Source organism: Lutra lutra, chromosome 8, assembly GCF_902655055.1.
Source record: "Lutra lutra chromosome 8, mLutLut1.2, whole genome shotgun sequence".
In the NCBI taxonomy this organism is placed as follows: Eukaryota; Metazoa; Chordata; class Mammalia; order Carnivora; family Mustelidae; genus Lutra; species Lutra lutra.
This window is the reverse complement of record NC_062285.1, coordinates 59,549,359-59,570,514: the sequence shown is the minus strand read 5'-3', so window position 1 is coordinate 59,570,514 and position 21,156 is coordinate 59,549,359. Positions and strand designations below refer to the sequence as shown.

The 21,156-nt window shown below is 39.5% G+C and overlaps 1 protein-coding gene across 1 annotated transcript; it reads right to left on the bottom strand.

Moving 5' to 3' along the window:
- Positions 1-3,596: 3,596 nt before the first annotated feature.
- On the bottom strand, positions 3,597-5,415 carry LALBA (lactalbumin alpha). The gene is made up of 4 exons (XM_047743109.1): positions 5,283-5,415; positions 4,816-4,974; positions 4,258-4,333; positions 3,597-3,711 (listed from the first exon to the last, which is right to left on the bottom strand). Exons 1-4 carry the CDS (start codon positions 5,413-5,415, stop codon positions 3,651-3,653), a joined length of 429 nt encoding a protein of 142 aa, XP_047599065.1. The 3' UTR covers positions 3,597-3,650.
- Positions 5,416-21,156: the final 15,741 nt, after the last annotated feature.

Sequence of the window (21,156 nt, the reverse complement as noted above, 5' to 3'; positions counted from 1 at the left end):
ACAGGTGTGTGGTGGCATCTCATCATTGCTTTGATTTGTATTTCCCTGATGATGAGTGATGTTGAGCATCTTTTCATGTCTCTGCTAGGCATCTGTACAGAAACGTGTACTTTATTTTCTTTTTTTAAAGATTTTATTTATTTGAGAGAGAGTGAGACAGATAGCAATGAGTGGGGGAGAGGGAAGGAGAGAAGGGAGAGGAAGAAGCAGACTCCCCACTGAGCAGGGAGCCCACTGCAGCACAAAATCCCAGGACCTTGTGATCATGACCTGAGCTGAAGGCAGACACTTAACTGACTAAGCTGCCCATGTGCCCAGAAATGTGGCACTTCAAATTGGAGTTTTGGAATTTTGGATTGTCAAAGCAGGAAGATATATCCAAAAAAAAAAAAAAACCCACCTAATAGCCATTTGTATGTCTTCATTGGAGAAGTGTCTGTTCATATCTTCTGCCCATTTTTTGATATGATTGTCTGTTTTGTGTGTGTTGAGTTTGAGGAGTTCTTTATAGATCCTGGATATCAACCTTTTGTCTGTACTGTCATTTGCAAATATCTTCTCCCATTCCGTGGGTTGCCTCTTTGTTTTGTTGATTGTTTCCTTTGCTGTGCAGAGGCTTTTGATTTTAATGAAGTCCCAAAAGTTTATTTTCACTTTTGTTTCCTTTGCCTTTGGAGACATATCTTGAAAGAAGTTGCTGTGGCTGATATCGAAGAGATTACTGCCTATGTTCTCCTCTAGGATTCTGATGGATTCTTGTCTCACGTTGAGGTCTTTTATCCATTTTGAGTTTATCTTTGTGTACAGTGTAAGAGAATGGTCTATTTTCATTCTTCTACATATAGCTGTCCAGTTTTCCCAGCACCACTTATTGAAGAGACTGTCTTTTTTCCACTGTATATTTTTTCCTGTTTTGTCAAAGATGTTTGACCATAGAGTTGAGGGTGCATATCTGGGCTCTCTACTGTGTTCCACTGGTCTATGTGTCTGTTTTTATGCCAGTACCATGCTGTCTTGGTGATCACGGCTTTGTAGTAAAGCTTGAAATCAGGTAATGTGATGCCCCCAGTTTTATTTTTGTTTTTCAACATTTCCTTAGCGATTTGGGGTCTCCTCTGGTTCCATACAAATTTCTGAATTATTTGCTCCAGCTCTTTGAAAAATACCGGTGGAATTTTGATTGGAATGGCATTAAAAGTATAGATGGCTCTAGGCAGTATAGACATTTTAACAATGTTTATTCTTCCGATCCAAGAGCATGGAAGGGTCTTCCATCTTTTTGTGTCTTCTTCAATTTCTTTCATGAGTGTTCTGTAGTTCCTCAAGTACAGATCCTTTACCTCTTTGGTTAGGTTTATTCCCAGGTATCTTATGGTTCTTGGTGCTATAGTAAATGGAATCAATTCTCTAATTTCCCTTTCTGTATTTTCATCATCACTAGCCATCAGGGAGAGTCAAATTAAAACCACATTGAGATACCACCTTACACCAGTTAGAATGGCCAATATTAGCAAGACAGGAAACAACATGTGTTGGAGGGGATGTGGAGAAAGGGGAACCCTCTTACACTATTGGTGGGAACGCAAGTTGGTGCAGCCACTTTGGAGAACAGTGTGGAGATTCCTTAAGAAATTAAAAATAGAGCTTCCCTATGACCCTGCTATTGCACTACTGAGTATTTACCCCAAAGATACAGATGGAGTGAAAAGAAGGGCCATCTGTACCCCAATATTCATAGCAGCAATGGCCACGTCCGCCAAACTGTGGAAAGAACCAAGATGCCCTTCAATGGATGAATGGATAAGGAAGATGTGGTCCATATACACTATGGAGTATTATGCCTCCATCAGAAAGGATGAATACCCAACTTTTGTAGCAACATGGATGGGACTGGAAGAGATTATGCTGAGTCAAATAAGTCAAGCAGAGAGAGTCAATTATCATATGGTTTCACTTATTTGTGGAGCATAACAAATAGCACAGAGGACAAGGGGAGTTAGAGAGGAGAAGGGAGTTGAGGGAAATTGGAAGGGGAGGTGAACCATGAGAGACTATGGACTCTGAAAAATAATCTGAGGGTTTTGAAGGGGCAGGGGGTCGGAGGTTGGGGGATCCAGGTGGTGGGTATTGGAGAGGGCACGGATTGCATGGAGCACTGGGTGTGGTGCAAAAACAAGGAATACTGTTATGCTGAAAAAAAAATTTTTTTTTAAAAACCCACCTAAACTAAGACCTCCTTTTAAGACAAAGAAATCAAAGCACAAAGGACAGAGATGAGATGCCCAGGTTTGTACCATTAATAAGTAGCAAAAACAGTCTTTAGGACTCAAATCTCCTGACTTTCCTCCTTTCACATTTCTCATAATCATTAAGAAAAATCTCCCTTTAAAAATAAGCAAAACAGGGGCACTTTGTTGGTTCAGTCCGTAGAGCAGGTGACTCTTGATCTCGGGATTGTGAGTTCAATCCCCATGTTAAGTATAGAGAATACTTAAAAGTAAATTTTTTTTTAAAAGTAGCAAGGAGGAGTAATGGGGTACAGGTTTTAAACCAAAAGGCCCAGGTGTTCAGATTTTCTTTTTTTTTAAGATTTTTATTTATTTATTTGACAGACAGAGACCACAAGTAGGCAGAGAGGCAGGCAGAGAGAGAGGAGGAAGCAGGCTCCCCGCTGAGCAGAGACCCTGACATGGGCTCAATCCCAGGACCCTGAGATCATGACCTGAGCTGAAGGCAGAGGCTTTAACCCACTGAGCCACCCAGGTGCCCCTGTTCAGATTTTTCAATTGCTGAGCTGACTGTAAGGGTCCTGTGATCTTCTCACAGCACTTTGTGAATATTTCCTTATCTCAAGAGTAAGGAAATCCCTCAATCCATTCAAGTCACCCATTTCAGATTCTTGGTGCCCCTGTCTTTACTGTCCTTCTCCCACCCATCTCCACTAGTCAAAATCCAGCCCATCCTTCAAAACCAGCTTAACAGCCACTCCTTTCATGAATCCTTCCTTGATCTCTTCCCCCCCCAATATAAAGTATCTTTTCTTTTATGAAGCTTGAAGAATATTTCTAATCTCTCTCATGATGCATTATTCCTTGTATTATAATTATTTATCAATGTTTATCTTATCTTTCCTACTAGTCCTTGAGGGAAGAGACCCTTTTGCCGATTTTTTTACTCCCTCTATAGTTCCTTGAATGTGCTAGATGATCAATAATTTTGTTGAATTGAATTGGTACAGAAAATAACCCCCATCTTTCTGTTCAGCCTATTTCCTCTGGTGGTGGTGGAAGGTGACTGGAAGATGACTATGACTTAAGCTTCAGTGTCCACCCACTCACACTATTTCCTCCTTCTCCTCCCTCTGGGAAGAAAATACAGTCAGCCACTCAAAATCAGGCCCTTTATTCAAGACAGAATCCATTGTTGTAGTAAAGGTGCCATCAGAGGGCAATGAGCAAGGGTCAAAAGTCCAGTGTACAGTCATGCATCACCGGAGAACAGTCCTCAAGTGTTCAATGGTGTCACGATAGGGCTCAGGACTCAGAGACAAATCAGCTTCAAGGGGGAAGAAAGAAGCAAACTCAGGCAGCCTTAGGGAGGAGACATTCTAGGAACATACAGAGGGCAGAAGTAACAATGACAGCAGGCACTCACAACTTCTCACAGTGCCACTGTTCCAGCTTCTCAGAGCAGAGTGGTTTATGGGCCAACCTGATAATGGAAAAGAAGACAGGCAAGTTGGCTGACTGGATCTTAGCTTAAACTTCCATCTAGCTTTACCCCCAGGAGGGCCAAAGTGGAAGAGTATAGATGAAAATTAGAGAAAGACTTTCTTAGCCAGAAGGCAAGGGACATTGAGCCACCCAGTGGGTTAAGGTCCAGTTTTAAGACTTCAAGAAAATTGTAGAGCTGGAAAAGCCATGCAAATGGTATCAAGGGCTTGTTTCAGGGTCCAAGACTAAACCGGCAGAAATAGATGTCCATGTCCATGTGAAGGGAGCCCTGGGTCTCCGCCCTCTATTCCCTATGCTTATTAGGAATATTGCTAAAGAGGAGTGGCATTAGGGAGGCTTGGTAAATTGGGAATCTGAGTCCGTTTGATGAGTTCTGTTTTGGAAACTACCCTCTAGATTAAATGGCCAGGAAATAGAGAGATATATATAAATAGAAAGAGAGATAAATAGAGGCAGCTGTGCTGCACTAAAGGAGTGAGAAAAAGAAGGGGAAGGGATAAGTAGAAAATAGAATGGGATTCACCAGTAGTTGATTCCTTCCTTATTCAGAATCTTCTTGGCACAAATCATGTCATCAGTAAGGTCATCATCCAGGAACTCTGGCAGGAGTTACAAAGACAGGAATGTGAGAACTAAGTATTACCCAGAAAGATAATGAGTTCCCTCTTCCCTGGATTTACTAAGTCTGGTCCTTCTCTGAACTGGATACTTGTGCTTGTTGCCTTCCTATATGAAAAGGCCAATACAGTAAGGTCCCCCACCTTACTGATAGAGATACTGAAGAGATAAGGACTCTCTTCACTTCTCTTGGGTGTCTTCAGAAGAATTATCAACTTCATCAACTCTGAAAATGCAGGGTATCAAACTTCAAGATATACAGACAGCTAAAATCCTCTACTTCAGGGGACTGCCTGGAGGTCTGGTGAACATGAAAATTCTAATAGACTTTTATTCAGTACTGTCAAGTCAGGCCCCACAGTTGTAGGCAGTGTAGCCAGAGGTATTCTTGATACCAAACAGGAGACTAGCCCAGGGGTAGGCTCTGGGAAAACAGAGGAACAGGATAAAAGAGGCTACTCACTGTCACAGGAGATGTTACAGATGTTCCTTGACTGAAGGATCTTGTTGTCCCTGCACCAAACTTTATTGTTGATCTGGAAGAGTCCATATTCTGTGCTGCCATTGTTATTGACTATGGTTTGTGTATCATAACCACTGGTATGAAATATAGTACAGATCCCTGAGGGGAAAATGAGAGAGAGGTAATACAGAGGTGTCCAGGCACGGCATTTATAACATAAATGAGGACCTGTATTACCAGACGTAGAAAGGCTCTCTAGCCAATCTCCAGAATATGGCAAAGCACAAAGTATCTTGATGAGATGAAGGATTTCAAAAAGGATCAGACAATAAGAGAAAGGGAAGATATATTAATAAATGTAATAAAAGAGTAAACACATAAGCACATAAGAGGATTATTAGATAATTGAATAAAAGTGGAGAGGAAAAAGAGAAGAATGGGATAAAATGAAGCAGCAGGGAACTCACATTCAGGCAAGGCAATGCCTCCAAAGCCATCCATGTCTTTCAGAACCTGGGACAGCTCACATTTAGTAAATTGCTTTGCCGGGATGGCAGGAAACATGATGCCAACCAGGAGCAGAGAGATAAAGGACATCATTTCGGCTACCCCCAAGAACCTGAAATGCAGTGTCACACAGCTTCACCTCCTTTTATTTGTGGGGAAAGCCTCAGAGGCCCTGGCACCAAGCCCTATATCCAGGAAGAAGATGAAGAGAGACTACTCATGCCAACACAGAAACAGTGAGCCTGCCAGCTTCCTTCCCGTACTTTTACCTCATTTTTCCTTCTCCTCCCCTAATCTCTAATCCATACAGGTATTGTTTTCTGCCCAGAGTTTCGATCATGATTCTATTCCCATTTGGCTTTGTGTGTAATTTTGTTTCTTGTAGATTTGGTTCTAGGAAGCAGGATGTCCCCAGCCTACTTCAGGAACAAAGAAGGCCTCAGGAGTAATATAAATGAAGCAATCAGAAAATAAAATAAGGGTCCATAGCCAAAACCCGCTTCCCCCTAGAGCCATACAGAATATGAAAAAGGAGTGTGTATCATTACATGCCATAGTCCCAGGATCAGAATTTGGTTGGCACTTCTCCAATCAACCCAGGCATGGAACAAAGCCCAAGAAGAGTCCCTTGAGGTGGTGGTTCATGGCTGGGAGCTCAGGAATAGAGATAGTCTACAGCAACATAGACTGCGAGAATCAGATATAACTTGGATCCAGAAACCTCATACTTAGGAAAACAGAATTTGAAAAGTATGTATGATAGTATCTAGCTATCCTATGAGCTATTATCAGGCTCTCCACCCCTAACCACCACTACCACTAAATAGCCAGATACATTGGTGTAAATTAAGACATTATGTAAATCCAAATCTAACTTGTAGATTTGTTCGTGGGTATGGAAACTTATAGACAGCCTCAGAGTTGGCCACAGAAGGTTAAAAATAGAGTAACCCAAGCTAGTGGGAAGATAAGACTTTGAACACTTTAAGATTGGGCTAGGATATATCTGGGGCCTATAAAACAAGATTCTGGATCTGAGCTTTTCAGTGCCCTTGAGCAAGTAGAGTTAAGGGTACTAGTTCTCAATAATTACTCCACTTTGCTGGCATCAAGCTTCATGTCACAGAGCCAATAGCTGTTAGCCTCCTTCATGGCAGGGCTCACTCTCTTTATTCCAATCTCTAAACCTGATTTCTTATATTGTCGTGGGTATCTAACTATTTAAGACTTCCACACTGAAGGTATTCCAAACTGTTATATCCTACAACTCTTTAAAATCAGGGCAAACTCCTCTCTTTTTTTTAAGATTTTATTTATTTGAGAGAGAGAGCACATGAGTAGAGAAAGGAGTAGAGTGGCAGAGAGAAACAGACTCCCCACTGGGCAGGGAGCCTGACATAAGGCTCAATTCCAGGACTCTGGGATCATGACCTGAGCTTAAGGCAGATGCTTAACTGATTGAGCCACCCAGGTGCCCTAGACTCCTCCCAGTTTTATCTGGCCTTCTATATCATGGATAATCAGAATATGAAGTAGCATGAGTGAAAAGAATGTAGAGGATCTTGGTGCCAAGAGAGATGAGCAGAAATTCCTGATAGCAAAGAGATACATGTTCAGAAATACAGCAAAAGTTTGCTACTGCATTTCTCCTCCATTCTACCTAGAGGCATTGGAGGGGTGCATGAAAGACTGGAATAGGAATTCTATCACACTAAGCAAGTATGGTTGAAAATATGGCTGGAAGTAGAGGATGACCTTGAACCATGTGAAAGAGGGACAGATGAAGAAAGTGTCTTTCCAATAGTGAAGTCTGGTGTAAAATGCCTCCTGCAATGGACTGTAGACTAAGTACCTGTGATAGAATAAAATGGTGGGCCAAGATATCAGTAATCACAGGGGCTTACCATGCTTCCAGCCAAGTCAAGACTTCTGGCAACAGCCTGCTTGCCTATAATTTGGTTGTATCTGTCCTTCCCTGAAGCAATAAAAAGCAGCATCCAGGTCTGCACAGCTAAGCACAGAAAATAAATGTGCCTCAGGCAAGAGGAACCATTATTTCCCTAGAAATGTTTGTAAAATAGCATATCTGGGAGTCATCTGAAAAAGAAGCTAGAAGATGTCTTATGGGAACAATTACAAACATTCAGAGAAAGACACAGATTCTTGGCGATAGACCAAAGAAGAACAACAAACAATGACCACAGTACTGAAAAAGGAAATGTATGGAAAGACATCAGCACAGCTAATGGAGGAAAGCTCCAGTCAAAACCTCCCTTTCCTGACAGGTAGGGTGCTCTATGTACAGGCTGAGATCTGAATCAAGGCAGTGAGGAGGCATTAACAACACAAGGATTTTTCAGAAATATGCTTGAGAGCTATGTTCATTCTCTCAGATACTGTGGTAAAAATCAGGTTTCTCAAACCAGTCCTATTTGGAGGACTTTTAGAGATTAAGGAATCAAAATCATCTGCTTCAAAACATACTTGGCGGTTGCCATCCACAACCATAGTTTGCAGATGGTAATTTATAGAGAAAGTCCGGGACAATCTTTTGGAGGAACAGCCTCCACACCCTAGATCCACAATAACATTGATCATTATTTCTTTTGGTTAATATACTCACCTTGTTCTACTTCCTCCCATAATCCAGGTAAATTATCACTAGGTGGACAATGAGGCTAGACCTTGGACTTGACACACAAATTTTAGAAAAATTCTTAGTTGAATTAGAGAGTTATTTAAAGCAAAATTAGGGAAAGGAGTGATTTCTACTGGTGATATTCTTTTGGAGTTGCTTGTGCAAAAATCCTTGTAGAGTCACTTAGCACTATGGATTCACATTGTGTATCTGCACCAAAGGCTTGATCTCAATTTACATAGCATTATTTTGAATTGTTGTATTTGTATTACCATTTCTATAACTGCCCTTATGCTTAAAAGAACCAATTCATTTTTTATTTAAATTCAATTAATTAACATATAGTGTATTGTTAGTTTCAGAGGTAGAGTTCAGTGATTCATCAGTATTATATAATATCCAGTGCTCATTACATCACGTGCCCTCCTTAATGTCCACCACCCAGTTACCCCATCCCCCCACTCCCCTCTCTTACATCAACCCTCAGTTTGTTTCTTATGATTAAGAGTCTCTTATGGTTTATCTCCCTCTCTGATTTCATCTTGTTTTATTTTTCCCTCCCTTCCCTTATGATCCTCTGCTTTGTTTCTTAAATTCCACATATGACTGAGATCATATAATAATTGTCTTTCTCTGGTTGACTTATTTCATTTAGCATAATACCCTTTACTTCCATCCACGTCGTTGCAAATGGCAAGATTTCAATTTTTGATGGCTGAGTAGTATTCCACTGTATACATATATACCACTTCTTTTTTTTTTAAGATCTTATTTCTTCATTTTTGTGAGATAGATTGGCACAACTGGGGCAAGAGAATGGGCAGATGGAGAAGCAGACTCCCTGCTGAGCAAGGACCCCCCCCCCCCCCAATATCTGACTCAATCCCAGGACCCTGGGAACATGACGTGAGCTGAAAGCAGACACTTAACTGACTGAGCCACGCATCGCCCCATATACCACTTCTTCTTCATCCATCCATCTATCAATAGACATCTGGGTTCTTTCATAGTTTGGCTATTGTGGACATTGCTGCTATAAACATAGGGGTGTATGTGCCCTTTCAGATCACTACTTTTGTATCTTTGACATAAATACCTAGCAGTGCAATTGCTGGGTCATAGGGTAGCTCTATTTTCAACTTTTTGAGGAACCTCCATACTGTTTTCCAGAGTGGCTGCACCAGCTTGTAATCCTACCAGCAGTGTAAGAGGGTTCCCCTTCTCTGCATCTTCCCCAACATCTATCTTTTCCTCACTTGTTAATTTTAGTCATTCCGTGTGAGGTGGTATCTCATTGTGGTGTTGATGTGTATTTCCCTGATGCTGAGTGATGTTGAGCATATTTTCAAGTGTCTGTTGGCCATTTAGAAGTCTTTATTGGAGAAGTGTCTGTTCATGTTTTCTGCCTGTTTCTTGATTGAATTATTTGTTCTTGTGTTGAGTTTGATAAGTTCTTTACAAATTTTAGATACTAGCTCTTTATCTGATATATCATTTGCAAATACCTTCTCCCACTCTGTTGGTTGTCTTTTGGTTTTGTTGATGGTTTCCTTTGTTGTGCAAAAGCTTTTTATCTTATGGTTTCACTTATTTGTGGAACATAACAAATAACATGGAGGACATGGGGAGATGGAGAGAAGAGAGCTGAGGGAAATTGGAAGGGGAGGTGAACCATGAGAGACTATGGACTCTGAAAAACAACCTAAGGGTTTGAAGGGGCAGGCAGTGGAAGGTTGGGGGAGCCAGGTGGTGGATATTAAGGAGGGCACGTATTGCATGGAGCACTGGGTGTGCTGCAAAAACAATGAATACTGTTACGCTGAAAAGAAATAAAAAAAATTTTTTTAAAGATTTTTATCTTGATGAAGTCCTAACAGTTCATTTTTGCCTTTGTTTCCCTTGCCTTTGGAGATGTATCTAGCAAGAAGTTGCTGTGGCCGAGGTTGAAGAGGTTATTGCCTGTGTTCTCCTCAAGGTTTTTGGTAGATTCCTATCTCACATTTAGGTCTTTCAACCATTTTGAGTTTATCATTGTGTATGATATAAGGAAATGGTCCAGTTTCATTATTCTTCTTGTGGCTGTCCAGTTTTCCCAACACCACTGGTTGAAAAGACCATCTTTTTTTCTATTGGATAGACTTTCCTGCTTCCTTTAAGATTAGTTGACCATAGAGTTGAGGGTCCATTTCTGAGCTCCCTAATCTGTTCCATTGACCTATGTGTCTGTTTTTGTGCCAGTACCATACTGTCCTAATGATTATAGCTCTGTAATAGAGCTTGAAATTTGGAATCATGATGTCACCAGCTTTGGTTTTCTTTTTCAACCTTTCTTTGACTATTCAGGGTCTTTTCTGGTTCCATACAAATTTTAAGAATGTTTGTTCCTTTCTGTGAAAAAACCTAATAGTGTTTGGATAGGGATTGCACTGAATGTATAGATCACTCTAGGTAGTATAGACATTTTAACAGTATTTGTTCTTCGAATCCATGAGCATGAAATATTTTTCCATTTCTTTGTGTCTTAATTTCTTTCATGAGTGTTCTATACACTCTGCATACAGATACTTTCTGTATAGATCTTTTACCTATTTGGTTAGATTTATTCCTAGGTATCTTATAGTTTTGGGAGCAATTGTAAATGGGATTAACTCTTTAATTTCTCTTTCTTCTGTCTCATTGGTAGTGTATAGAAATACAACTGATTTCCGTGCATTGATTTTATATCCTGCCACTTTACTGAACTCTTGCATGAGTTCTAGCAGTTTTGGGGTGGAGTCTTTTGGGTTCTCCACATAGAGTATCATGTCATCTTCAGAGTGAGAGTTTGACTACTTCTTTGCCAATTGGGATGCCTTTTATTTCTTTTTGTTGTCTGATTTCTGAGACTAGGACTTCTAGTAATATGTTGAAAAATAGTGATGAGAGTGGACATCCTTGCTGTGTTCCTGATCTTAGGGGAAAAGCTCTCAGTTTTCCCCCATTAAGAATGATATTCACTGTGGGCTTTTCATAGACGGCTTTTATGATGTTGAAGTATGTTCCTTCTATCCCTACACTGTGAGTTTTAATCAAGAAAGGATGCTGTACTTTGTCAAATGCTTTTTCTGCATCTTTTGAGAGGATTATATGGTTTTTGCCTTTTCTTTTATTAATGTGGTATATCACATTGATTGATTTTTGGAAGTTGAACCACCCTTGCAGCCCAGGAATATATCCCACGTGGTTGTAAATAATCATTTTAATGTACTATCGGGTCTCATTGGCTAGTATTTTGGTGAGAATTTTTGAATCCATGTTCTTCAGGGATATTGGTCAGTAATTCTCCTTTTTGATGGGGTCTTTGTCTGTTTTGGGGATCAAGGTAATGCTGGCCTCATAAAATGAATTGGGAGTTTTCCTTCCATTTCTATTTTTTGAAACAGTTTCAGGAGAATAGGTATTAATTCTTCTTTAAAGTTTTGGTAGAATTCCCCTGGAAAGCATCTGACCTTGGGTTCTTGTTTGTTGGGAGATTTTTGATTACTGCTTCAATTTCCTTGCTGGTAATGGGTCTGTTTGGGTTTTCTGTTTCTTCCTGGTTCTGTTTTGGTAGTTTATACATCTCTAGGAATGCATCCATTTCTTCCAGATTGCCTAATTTGTTGGCATATAGTTGCTCATAATATGTTTGATTAATTGCTTATATTTCTTTGGTGTTGGTTGTGATCTCTCCACTTTAATTCATGATTTTATTTATTTGGGTCCTTTCTCTTTTCTTTTTGATAATGCTGGCCAAGGGTTTATCAATCTTATTAATTCTTTCAAAGAACCAGCTCCTAGTTTTGTTGATCTGTTCTTACTGTTCTTTTGGTGTCTATTTCATTGATTTCGGCTCTCATCATTATTATTTCGTGTCTCCTGCTGGATTTAGGCTTTATTTGCTGTTCTTATTCCAGCTCCTTTTAGTTGTAGGGTTAGGCTGTGTATTTGAGACCTTTCTCATTTCTTGAGAAAGGCTTGAATTGCAATATGCTTTCCTCTTAGGACAGCCTTTGCTGCATCCCAAAGATCTTGAACAGTTGTGTTTTCATTTTGATTTGTTTCCCTGAATTTTTTAAATTCTTCTTTAATTTCCTTGTGGACCCATTCATTCCTTAGTAAGATATTCTTTAGTCTCCATGTATTGGAGTTCTTTCCAACTTTCCTCTTGTGATTGAGTTCCAGTTCCAGGTCTGAAAATATGCAGGGAATGATCCTAATCTTTTGATACAGGTTGAGACCTGATCTGTGACCCATGACGTGATCTATTCTTGGAGAATGTTCCATGTGCATTCAAGTAGAATGAAGTAGAATGTGTATTCTGTTGCTTTTGAATGGAATGTTCTGAATATATCTGTGAAGTCCATCTGGTCTAGTGTGTCATTCAAAGCCCTTGTTTCCTTTTTGATCTGCTTAGATGATCTGTCCACTGCTGTGAATGGGGTGTTAAAGTCCCTCACTATTGTTGTATTATTATTGATGTGTTTCTTTAATTTTGTTAGGAATTGGCTTATATAATTGGCTGCTTTCATGTTAGGGGCATAAATTTTACAATTGTTAGATCTTCTTATTGGATAGACCCTTTAATTATGATATAGTGTCCTTCCTCATCTCTTATTACAATCTTTCATTTAAAATCTAATTTGTCTGATATAAAGATCACCAACCCAGCCTTCTTTTGATGTCCATTAGCATGATAAATTGTTTTCCACCCCGTCATCTTAAATCTGGAAGTGTCTTTGGGTCTAAAATAAGTCTCTTTCAGACAGCATATTAATGGGTCTCGTTTATTTTATCCTGTCTTTTGATTGGGGCATTTAGCCCATTTACATTTAGAGTAACTATTGAAAGATCTGAATTTAGTACCACTGTATTACCTATAAAGTGACTTATGTATATTGTTTCTGTTCCTTTCTGGTCTGTGTCACTTTTGTGTTCTCTCTTTGCCTGTCCTTTCTGGCCTGCCAGGTTTCTGTGGATAGGTCTGTTGCCAGTCTAATGTTTCTACACTTGTAGGTTATGGACTTCTTGTCCCCAGGCCGCTTTCAGGATTTTCTCTTTGTCTCTGAGATTTGCAAGCTTCACTATTATATGTTGAGGTGTTGACCTATTTTTATTAATTTTGAGAGGGGTTCTCTGTGCCTCCTGGACTTGAATGCCTGTTTCATTCCCCCAGATTAAGGAAGTTCTCAGCTATAATTTGCTCCAATATACCTTCTGTCCCTCTCTCTCTCTCTTTCCTCTTCTTCTGGGATCCCAATTATTCTAATACTGTTTCACTTTATGATATCACTTATGTCCAAATTCTCCCCGCATGGTCTGGTAGTTGTTTATCTCTTTTTCTCAGCTTCTTTATTCTCCATCAGTTGGTCTTCTATATCACTAATTCTCTTTTCTGCCTCATTTATCCTAGCAATTAGAGCCTCCATTTTTAATTGCATCTCATTAATAGCCTTTTTTATTTCTACTTGATTAGATTTTAGTTCTTTTATTTCTCCAGAAAGGGATTCCCTAGTATTTTCTATGCTTTTTTCATGCCCAGCAAGTATCTTTATAATAGTCATTCTGAACTCTAGTTCTCAAATCTTACTAATGTCCATGTTGATTAGGTCCCTGGCTATCAGTATAGCCTTTTATTCTTTTTTTTTAGGTGAGTTTTTCTGTTTTGTCATTTTGTCCAGAGAAGAATAGATGAATGAGAGAACAAAATGCTAAAAGGATAACAACAACCCTAGAAAAATATACACTAAACAAATCAGAAGAGACCCAAAACCAGCATGGGGGGAGGGTAAGAAAAAAATATGATCCAGCTGGTGAATAGAACTGAGTCACACATTAGATTTTGGATGTATTTTGGTCTGTTAGAAGAAACTGCCTCCCCAATTTTTTTTTTAAGATTTTATTTATTTGACAGAGCTCACAAGTAGGCAGAGAGAGAGAGGAAAGGAAGCAGGCTCCCTGCTGAGCAGAGAGCCCGACACGGGGCTCGATCCCAGGACCCTGAGATCATGACCCAAGCCAAAGGCAGAGGCCTTAACCCACTGAGCCACCCAGGCGTCCCCTGCCTCCCAAAATTTTAAAGAAAGAAAAACCTATATATATATATATATATATATATATATATATATATATACTAATATAAGGGTAAATACAATGTAGGGATGGAATATAACTGTAAAAATGAAATTTAAAAATGATTTTTAAAAGGAATTAATAAGTTTGTTGAAAAAGGAAAAAAATTTTTAAAAGAAATTGATTAAAAAAAGAAAATTTTAAAAATTAACTTTGATGGGGCACCTGGGTGGCTCAGTGGGTTAAAGCCTCTGCCTTCGGCTCAGGTCATGATCTTAGGGTCCTGGGATTGAGCCCCGCATCGGGCTCTCTGCTCAGTGGAGAGCCTGCTTCCTCCTCTCTTTCTCTCTGCCTGCCTCTCTGCCTACATGTGATCTCTGTCTGTCAAATAAATAAATAAAATCTTTTAAAAAAAATTAACTTTGAAAGCAAGAATCATGAGAAAAAAGCCATGAATTCTATGTGTTGTATTCCCCTCGCACTGGAGTTTCGCAGTTCCCATTGATTGGTAAATTCAGTCTTGGCTGGATGTTCTTGCTGACCTTCTGGGGGAGGGACCTATTGCAGTGATTCTCAAATATCTTTGTCTGAGGTGGAATTGCACCCCCCTTGCCATGGGCCAAGCTAAGTAATCAGCTTGGGTTTGCTCTCAGTAGCTTTTGTTCCATAAAGGCTTTCCGTACAGCTTTAGAGGACAGAATGAAAATGGCAGCTTCTCAATCTCTGGCCCTAGAGTAGCTTAGAGCTCAGGGCCCCACTTCTTAGTGTGCCCTCAGAGAAAAGTAGTCCATCACTCCTGTCTCCCTGGTCTCCAGCCATGCTCTGTGCTCACCCAGCCTGTGACTGAGCATTTCTATCTCTAGCATGTGGCCCTATTTGGAGTCTTCATACCCAGCAGATTCCTGCAGTGTGCTCCCGTGCCACTCCTCCCAGTGGAGGAAGGTGGGGGGTTCTCCCCAATCTGCCAATTTTGGGGTCCCTGCTTGAAGAGTAGTGGTCAAACTGTGCTGTGGATCATGGCTTATGATAACCCCAGCTGAGAACCCTTGGCTCACTCTTTGCAGCTGGCTTCTCTGTTCTGACACCTGGGAGCTCTGGCACACTCAGGCATCCCCAGTCTTTCTGTGACCCCAAGGGTCCTGAGACCACATTATCCCAGTGATGGTTCCACCCCTCACTAAGCCACCAGAGTGATGTCCTTCACCAGAACAGACTTCTAAAAGTTCCAATTTTGGGGACACCTGGGTGGCTCAGTGGGTTAAAGCCTCTGCCTTCGGCTCAGGTCATGATCCCAGGGTCCTGGGATCGAGCCCCACATCAGGCTCTCTGCTCAGCGGGGAGCCTGCTTCCCTCTCCTCTACCTACTTGTGACCTCTGTCTGTCAAACAAACAAACAAAAAATCTTAAAAGTTCCAATTTTGTGCTCCACTGCTCCATCACTTGCAGGTAGCCAGCTGATGGAGGGTCCCTCCCCCCACGGTCCATCTTCCTGTATATCGCCTTAGCATTCATAGGTTGTTCAGAATGGTTTGATAACTTTCTAGTTGAATTCCTGGGACCAGAAAAAATTTAGATCTCCTACTCCTCTGCCATCTTGTCAGCACCAGCCCCCAGTTGTCACTTTACTATTTGTAGAATTGCAACAAATCTTTTACACCAAGAAGGCCAAGACAGGAAAGCCTGGGTGGCTCAGTCTTTAGGCGTCTGCCTTCAGCTCACATCATGATCCAAGGATCTTGGGATCCAGCCCTAGATTGAGCTCCCTGCTCAGCAGGAAGCCTGCTTCTCCCTCTCCCACTCCCCCTGTTTGTGTTCCCTTTCTCATTGTGTCTCTCCATCAAAAAAATAAATAAAATCTTTTTTTTAGAAAAAGATTAATTTATTTATTTATTTATTATTGGGAGAGAAGAGAGGGTGCACAAGTGGAGGGGCAGAGGGAAGGGAGAGGAAAAAGGAGAGAAGCAGACTCTCTGCTGAGCATGGAGCCCAATGTGGAACTTGATCTCAAGACCCTGAGATCATGACCTGAGCTGAGATCAAGAGTCAGGCACTTAACTGACTGAGCCACCCAGGTGCCCTCATTTTTAATTTAAAAAATGTCTTTTTTTTATTTTTTTATTTTTATTTTTTTATAAACATATAATATATTTTTATCCCCAGAGGTACAGGTCTGTGAATCGCCAGGTTTACACACTTCACAGCACTCACCATAGCACATACCCTCCCCAGTGTCCATAACCCCACCCCCCTCTCCCAAGCCCCCTCCCCCCATCAACCCTCAGTTTGTTTTGTGAGATTAAGAGTCACTTATGGTTTGTCTCCCTCCCAATCCCATCTTGTTTCATTTATTCTTCTCCTACCCCCTTAACCCCCCATGTTGCATCTCCACTTCCTCATATCAGGGAGATATGATAGTTGTCTTTCTGCAATTGACTTATTTCGCTAAGCATGATACCCTCTAGTTCCATCCACGTTGTCGCAAATGGCAAGATTTCATTTCTTTTGATGGCTGCATAGTATTCCATTGTGTATATATATCACATCTTCTTTATCCATTCATCTGTTGATGGACATCTAGGTGCTTTCCATAGTTTGGCTATTGTAGACATTGCTGCTATAAACTAAAATGTCTATTTTTAAACAAACACAGGAGCAACAGTCTGGCCCTGATCTTGGGGTCATGAATTTGAGCCCCACATTGGTTACAGAGATGACCTAAATTTAAAAAAGTAAAAATGAAAAAAACACATATTTGTATAATTTTACATCAACACCTCCAATTAAATTTTATATCCTGTTTTTTGTTAATGTGGTACTTTTTTTGCTTTCCTTTTGGATTGGTTTCCCTCTCCTTTTCCTCATTTCTTTCTTTCCACACAATGTACTATAACTCATATTAACATTCTATCATATATCTGTTCAAATTTTTTTATTTTTTTAAAGATTTTATTTACTCATTTGAGAGAGAGAGAGATACAGAGAGCACAAACAGGAGAGGCAGAAGGAGAGGGAGAGGTAGAGGAAGAGGAAGAAGCAGACTCCCTGATGAGCTGGGAGCCCTACATGGGGCTTGATCCCAGGACCTATCAAGACCTGAGCCAAAGACAGACACTTAACCATCTGTCACCCAGGTACCCCTTCATTCAAATTTTTATAAGTTTTTACATGTATATACATACAAACTCTTTTACTATTCATTTGAAAATTTTTAATACATCTGAAACTCTGATTTCCCTCTTCCATTCAACTAGTCATATTTGTCTATTTTAACACAAATACCTTATTGATTTAATTGCAGTGGCTTTTTTATATATTTTGATATCTGATATGACAAATCTTCCTTGTAATTCTTCTTTTTTTAGAAAATTAATCAAACTTTATTTTCAAAACAATTTTTAACTTAAGTTAAAAATTGTAAAAGTAAGGGCGCCTGGGTGGCTCAGTTGTTAAATGTTGCCTTCAGCTCAGGTCAGGATCCCTGCTCAGCAGGAAGACTGCTTCTCCCTTTCCCACTCCTCTGCTTGTGTTCCCTCTCTCACTGCCTCTCTCTGTCAAATAAATAAATAAAACTTTTTTTAAAAAAGTTGTAAAAATATTATAATCAACTCACATATACCCTTCTTATAGACTCATTCACCTACTGTCAAATTCTTCCACATTTGCATGTTCTCTTTCACATTCTTTTTTCTCTCCAGATTTATTAAGAATGACATTTAATTAACACTTAATTTTAAGGTGCACAACATGATGATTTGATCCACAAGACACTGTGAAATGATTGCCACAATAAGATTCGTTAACATCTCCATCCCTTCACATTATGACCATTTGTGTGCATGCATGCCTGTTGTGAGACCATTTAAAAATTACTTTCACAGCAACTTTCAAGTATATAATACAGTGTTGTTAACTATAGTCATCACACTGTACCTTAGATACCCCGGAACTTACTCATCTTATAACTGGAAGTCTGTAGGTTTAGACCAATATCTCCCCATTTCCCCCACCTCTTATCTCCCTGGCAACCACCATTCTACTCCTATTTCTATGAGTTTAATGTTTTTAGGTTCCACTTAGGAGTGAAATCATACAGTATTTGTCTTTTTTTTTACTTATTTCATGTAGCATAATTCCCTCAAGATCCATCCATGTTGTTGCAAATGGCAGAATTTCTTTCTCTTTTAAGGCTGAATAATATTCCATTATTCTGTTTTATATAGATATATATGATCGATAAATATATATATATACATATATATATACACACACACACATATATATATATACACATGGAGAGAGAGAGAGAGAGAGAGAAAGAGAGATCACATTTTCTTTATACATTCATCCACTGATGGATATTTAGGTTGTTTCCATATTTTGGCTATTGTAAATAATGTTAAAACAAGCACAGAGATTCAGATATCTCTTTGAGATAATGATTTCATTTCTTTCAGATATATAGCCAGCAGTGAGATCCTGGATCCTATGATAGTTCTGTTTTTAATTTTTTGAAGAATCCCCATATTTTTTCCATGGTAGCTATATCCATTTACATCACTACCAGCAGCATATAAGTGTTACCTTTTCCCCACATCCTCATCAGCACTTATTATCTTGTGTCTTTTTGATACTGGCCATTCTAACAAGTGTGAGGTGATACCTCAATATGGCATTGATTTGCATTTTCCTGATTATAAGTAATGTTGAACATTTTTTTAAATATGTCTGTTGGTTATCTGTATGTCTTCAGGAAAATGTCTAGTCAGGTCCTCTGCCCATTTTAATTGGATCATTTGTGGGTTGGGTTTTTTGGACTTTTTGGGGGGGTTGGTTTTCTTGTTGTTGTCGTTTTGCTATCAAATTATATGAGTCCCTGGGGCGTCTGGGTGCCTCAGTCATTAAGCGTTTGACTTCGGCTCGGGTCATGATCCCAGGGTTCTGGGATTGAGCCCCGCATCACTTCTCCCTCTCCCACTCCCACTGATTGTGTTCCTTCTCTTGCTGTGTCTATCTCTGTCAAATAAATAAAATCTTAAAAATAAACAAACAGGGGCACCTGGGTGGCTCAGTGAGTTGAGCCGCTGCCTTCGGCTCAGGTCATGATCCCAGGTCCTGGGTTCAAGCCCCACATCGGGCTTTCCGCTCGGCGGGGAGCCTGCTTCCTCCTCTCTCTCTGCTTGCCTCTCTGCCTACTTGTGATTTCTCTCTGTCAAATAAATAAATAAAATCTTTTAAAAAAATAAATAAAAAATAAACAAACAAATAAATAAAAGCAAATTGAGTCCCTTTTATATTTTTTATTTTAGCACCTTATCAGTTATATGGTTTGCAAATATTTTTCCCACTCCAAGGGTTGCCTTTTCATTTTGTTCATTGTTACTTTTCCTGTGCAGAAGCTTTAGTTTGATGTGGTCCCACTTGTTTGTTTTTTGCTTTGTTGTTTGTGCTTTTGGTGTCATATCAAAAAATCATTGCCAAGGCCAAAGTCAAGGAGATATTTCCCTATGTTTTTTTCTATGAGTTCTATCATTTCAGGTCTTACATTTAAGTCCTCAATACATTTTGAATTAATACTCATGAGTGGCATAAAAATCCAATTCACATTCTTTTGTACATTTATATTCATATTTCCCAACACGGCTTATTGAAGAGACTATCTATTCTTTGCTGAATATTGACTTCTTTGTCAAAGATTTGTTGACTCTACTACCCTCTCACAATCTGTTTCCTAGGAAACATCAAGTGTAACAAAAATAATATTAACAACTAGTTTGTGTGGCTAGATATTCATAACTAATTCATAACTAGATTATTGAAAATAATCTAAGTCAAACAATATTCAAAGTAAAAGTTTCCTGAGGTCTTGTATAAGATAATGGTTAAGATACTCATTAACTTGTTGAAAATGTATTAGTAGGATTTCCAGGTCAACTTGTAAAAGAATAGAAATATAACATATAAATTCCAAACCCACACAGGAATAAAACAGAATAAGAAAATAATATACAGAGGTGCTAGTGTGGCTCAGTCATTAAGCATCTGCCTTCAGCTCAGGTGATTCCAGGGTCCTGGGATTGAGCCCTGTATCGGGCTCCCTGCTCAGCAGGAAGCCTGCTTCTCCCTCTCCCACCCCATCAGCTTGTGTTCCATCTCTCACTGTGTCTCTTTGTGTCATATTAAATCTTTAAAAAAAGAAAGAAAGAAAGAAACATACAAACAAAAAATAGAAATAAAATACCATAACAGAATTAAACTAAAAAACAATAACTAACTAAATAAATAAATAATAAAAAGCAGTAACTGAAATATATATGGAAAATTCCTCAAACATTTTGAAATTAAATAACACACTTCTAAATAATCAACTGGTCAAAAAGGAAATCTTAAGGGAAATTAAGAAATATTTTGAACTGAATAAAAATTAAAATATAACATATTAAAATTTGTGGGATGCACCTAAAGCAGTGCTTAGAAGGAAATTTATAGCATTAAATATTTCAACTAGAAAGGAAGAAAAGTATCAAATCAGTAATCTAAGTTTCCTTTCATCCCTAGCCTTTTAAAAAGAATGTTGGAAATACCCATCCAGTCTTACATGGCAGTGTTATGAAGAATAAAAACCAAGCGCTAATATGTAATTTCCTCATTCATGTCAGCCTTTACTCTGATGCCCAGGAAAAAAGGGCAGAGCCCAAATAAGAGAAGTGGCCTGCAAATTCCTGGCCAGGCCATCAGAGAAGTCAGTCAGGACCTATCAAGGTGGAAATAGTGGAAATCAGCACCCTCAGCTGAAGAATAACTCCCAAAAACACAGCTCTAGAAGAAGGTAAGATAAAACTCCCACTTTCCAACTCTGTTCAAGAAGAAACTAACCCAGGGCACCTGGGTGGCTCAGTGGGTTAAACCTCTGCCTTCGGCTCAGGTCGTGATCCCAGGGTCCTGGGATCAAGCCCCACATTGGGCTCTCTGCTCAGCGGGGAGCCTGCTTCTCTCTCTCTCTGCCTGCCTCTCTGCCTACTTGTGATCTCTATCTGTCAAATAAATAAGTAAATCTTTTTTTAAAAAAAAGAAGAAGAAAAAGAAGAAACTAACCCTTGAGGGTGGAT

Excerpts from the sequence above, each read along its gene's own strand:
- LALBA (XM_047743109.1), bottom strand. The coding sequence starts at position 5,415 with ATGATGTCCTTTATCTCTCTGCTCCTGGTTGGCATCATGTTTCCTGCC. Across the intron at positions 4,334-4,815 it reads CTGTAACATCTCCTGTGACA|AGTTCCTGGATGATGACCTT; the intron begins GTGAGTAGCCTC and ends AACTCCTGCCAG. Across the intron at positions 3,712-4,257 it reads AAGGAAGGAATCAACTACTG|GTTGGCCCATAAACCACTCT; the intron begins GTGAATCCCATT and ends TTCCATTATCAG.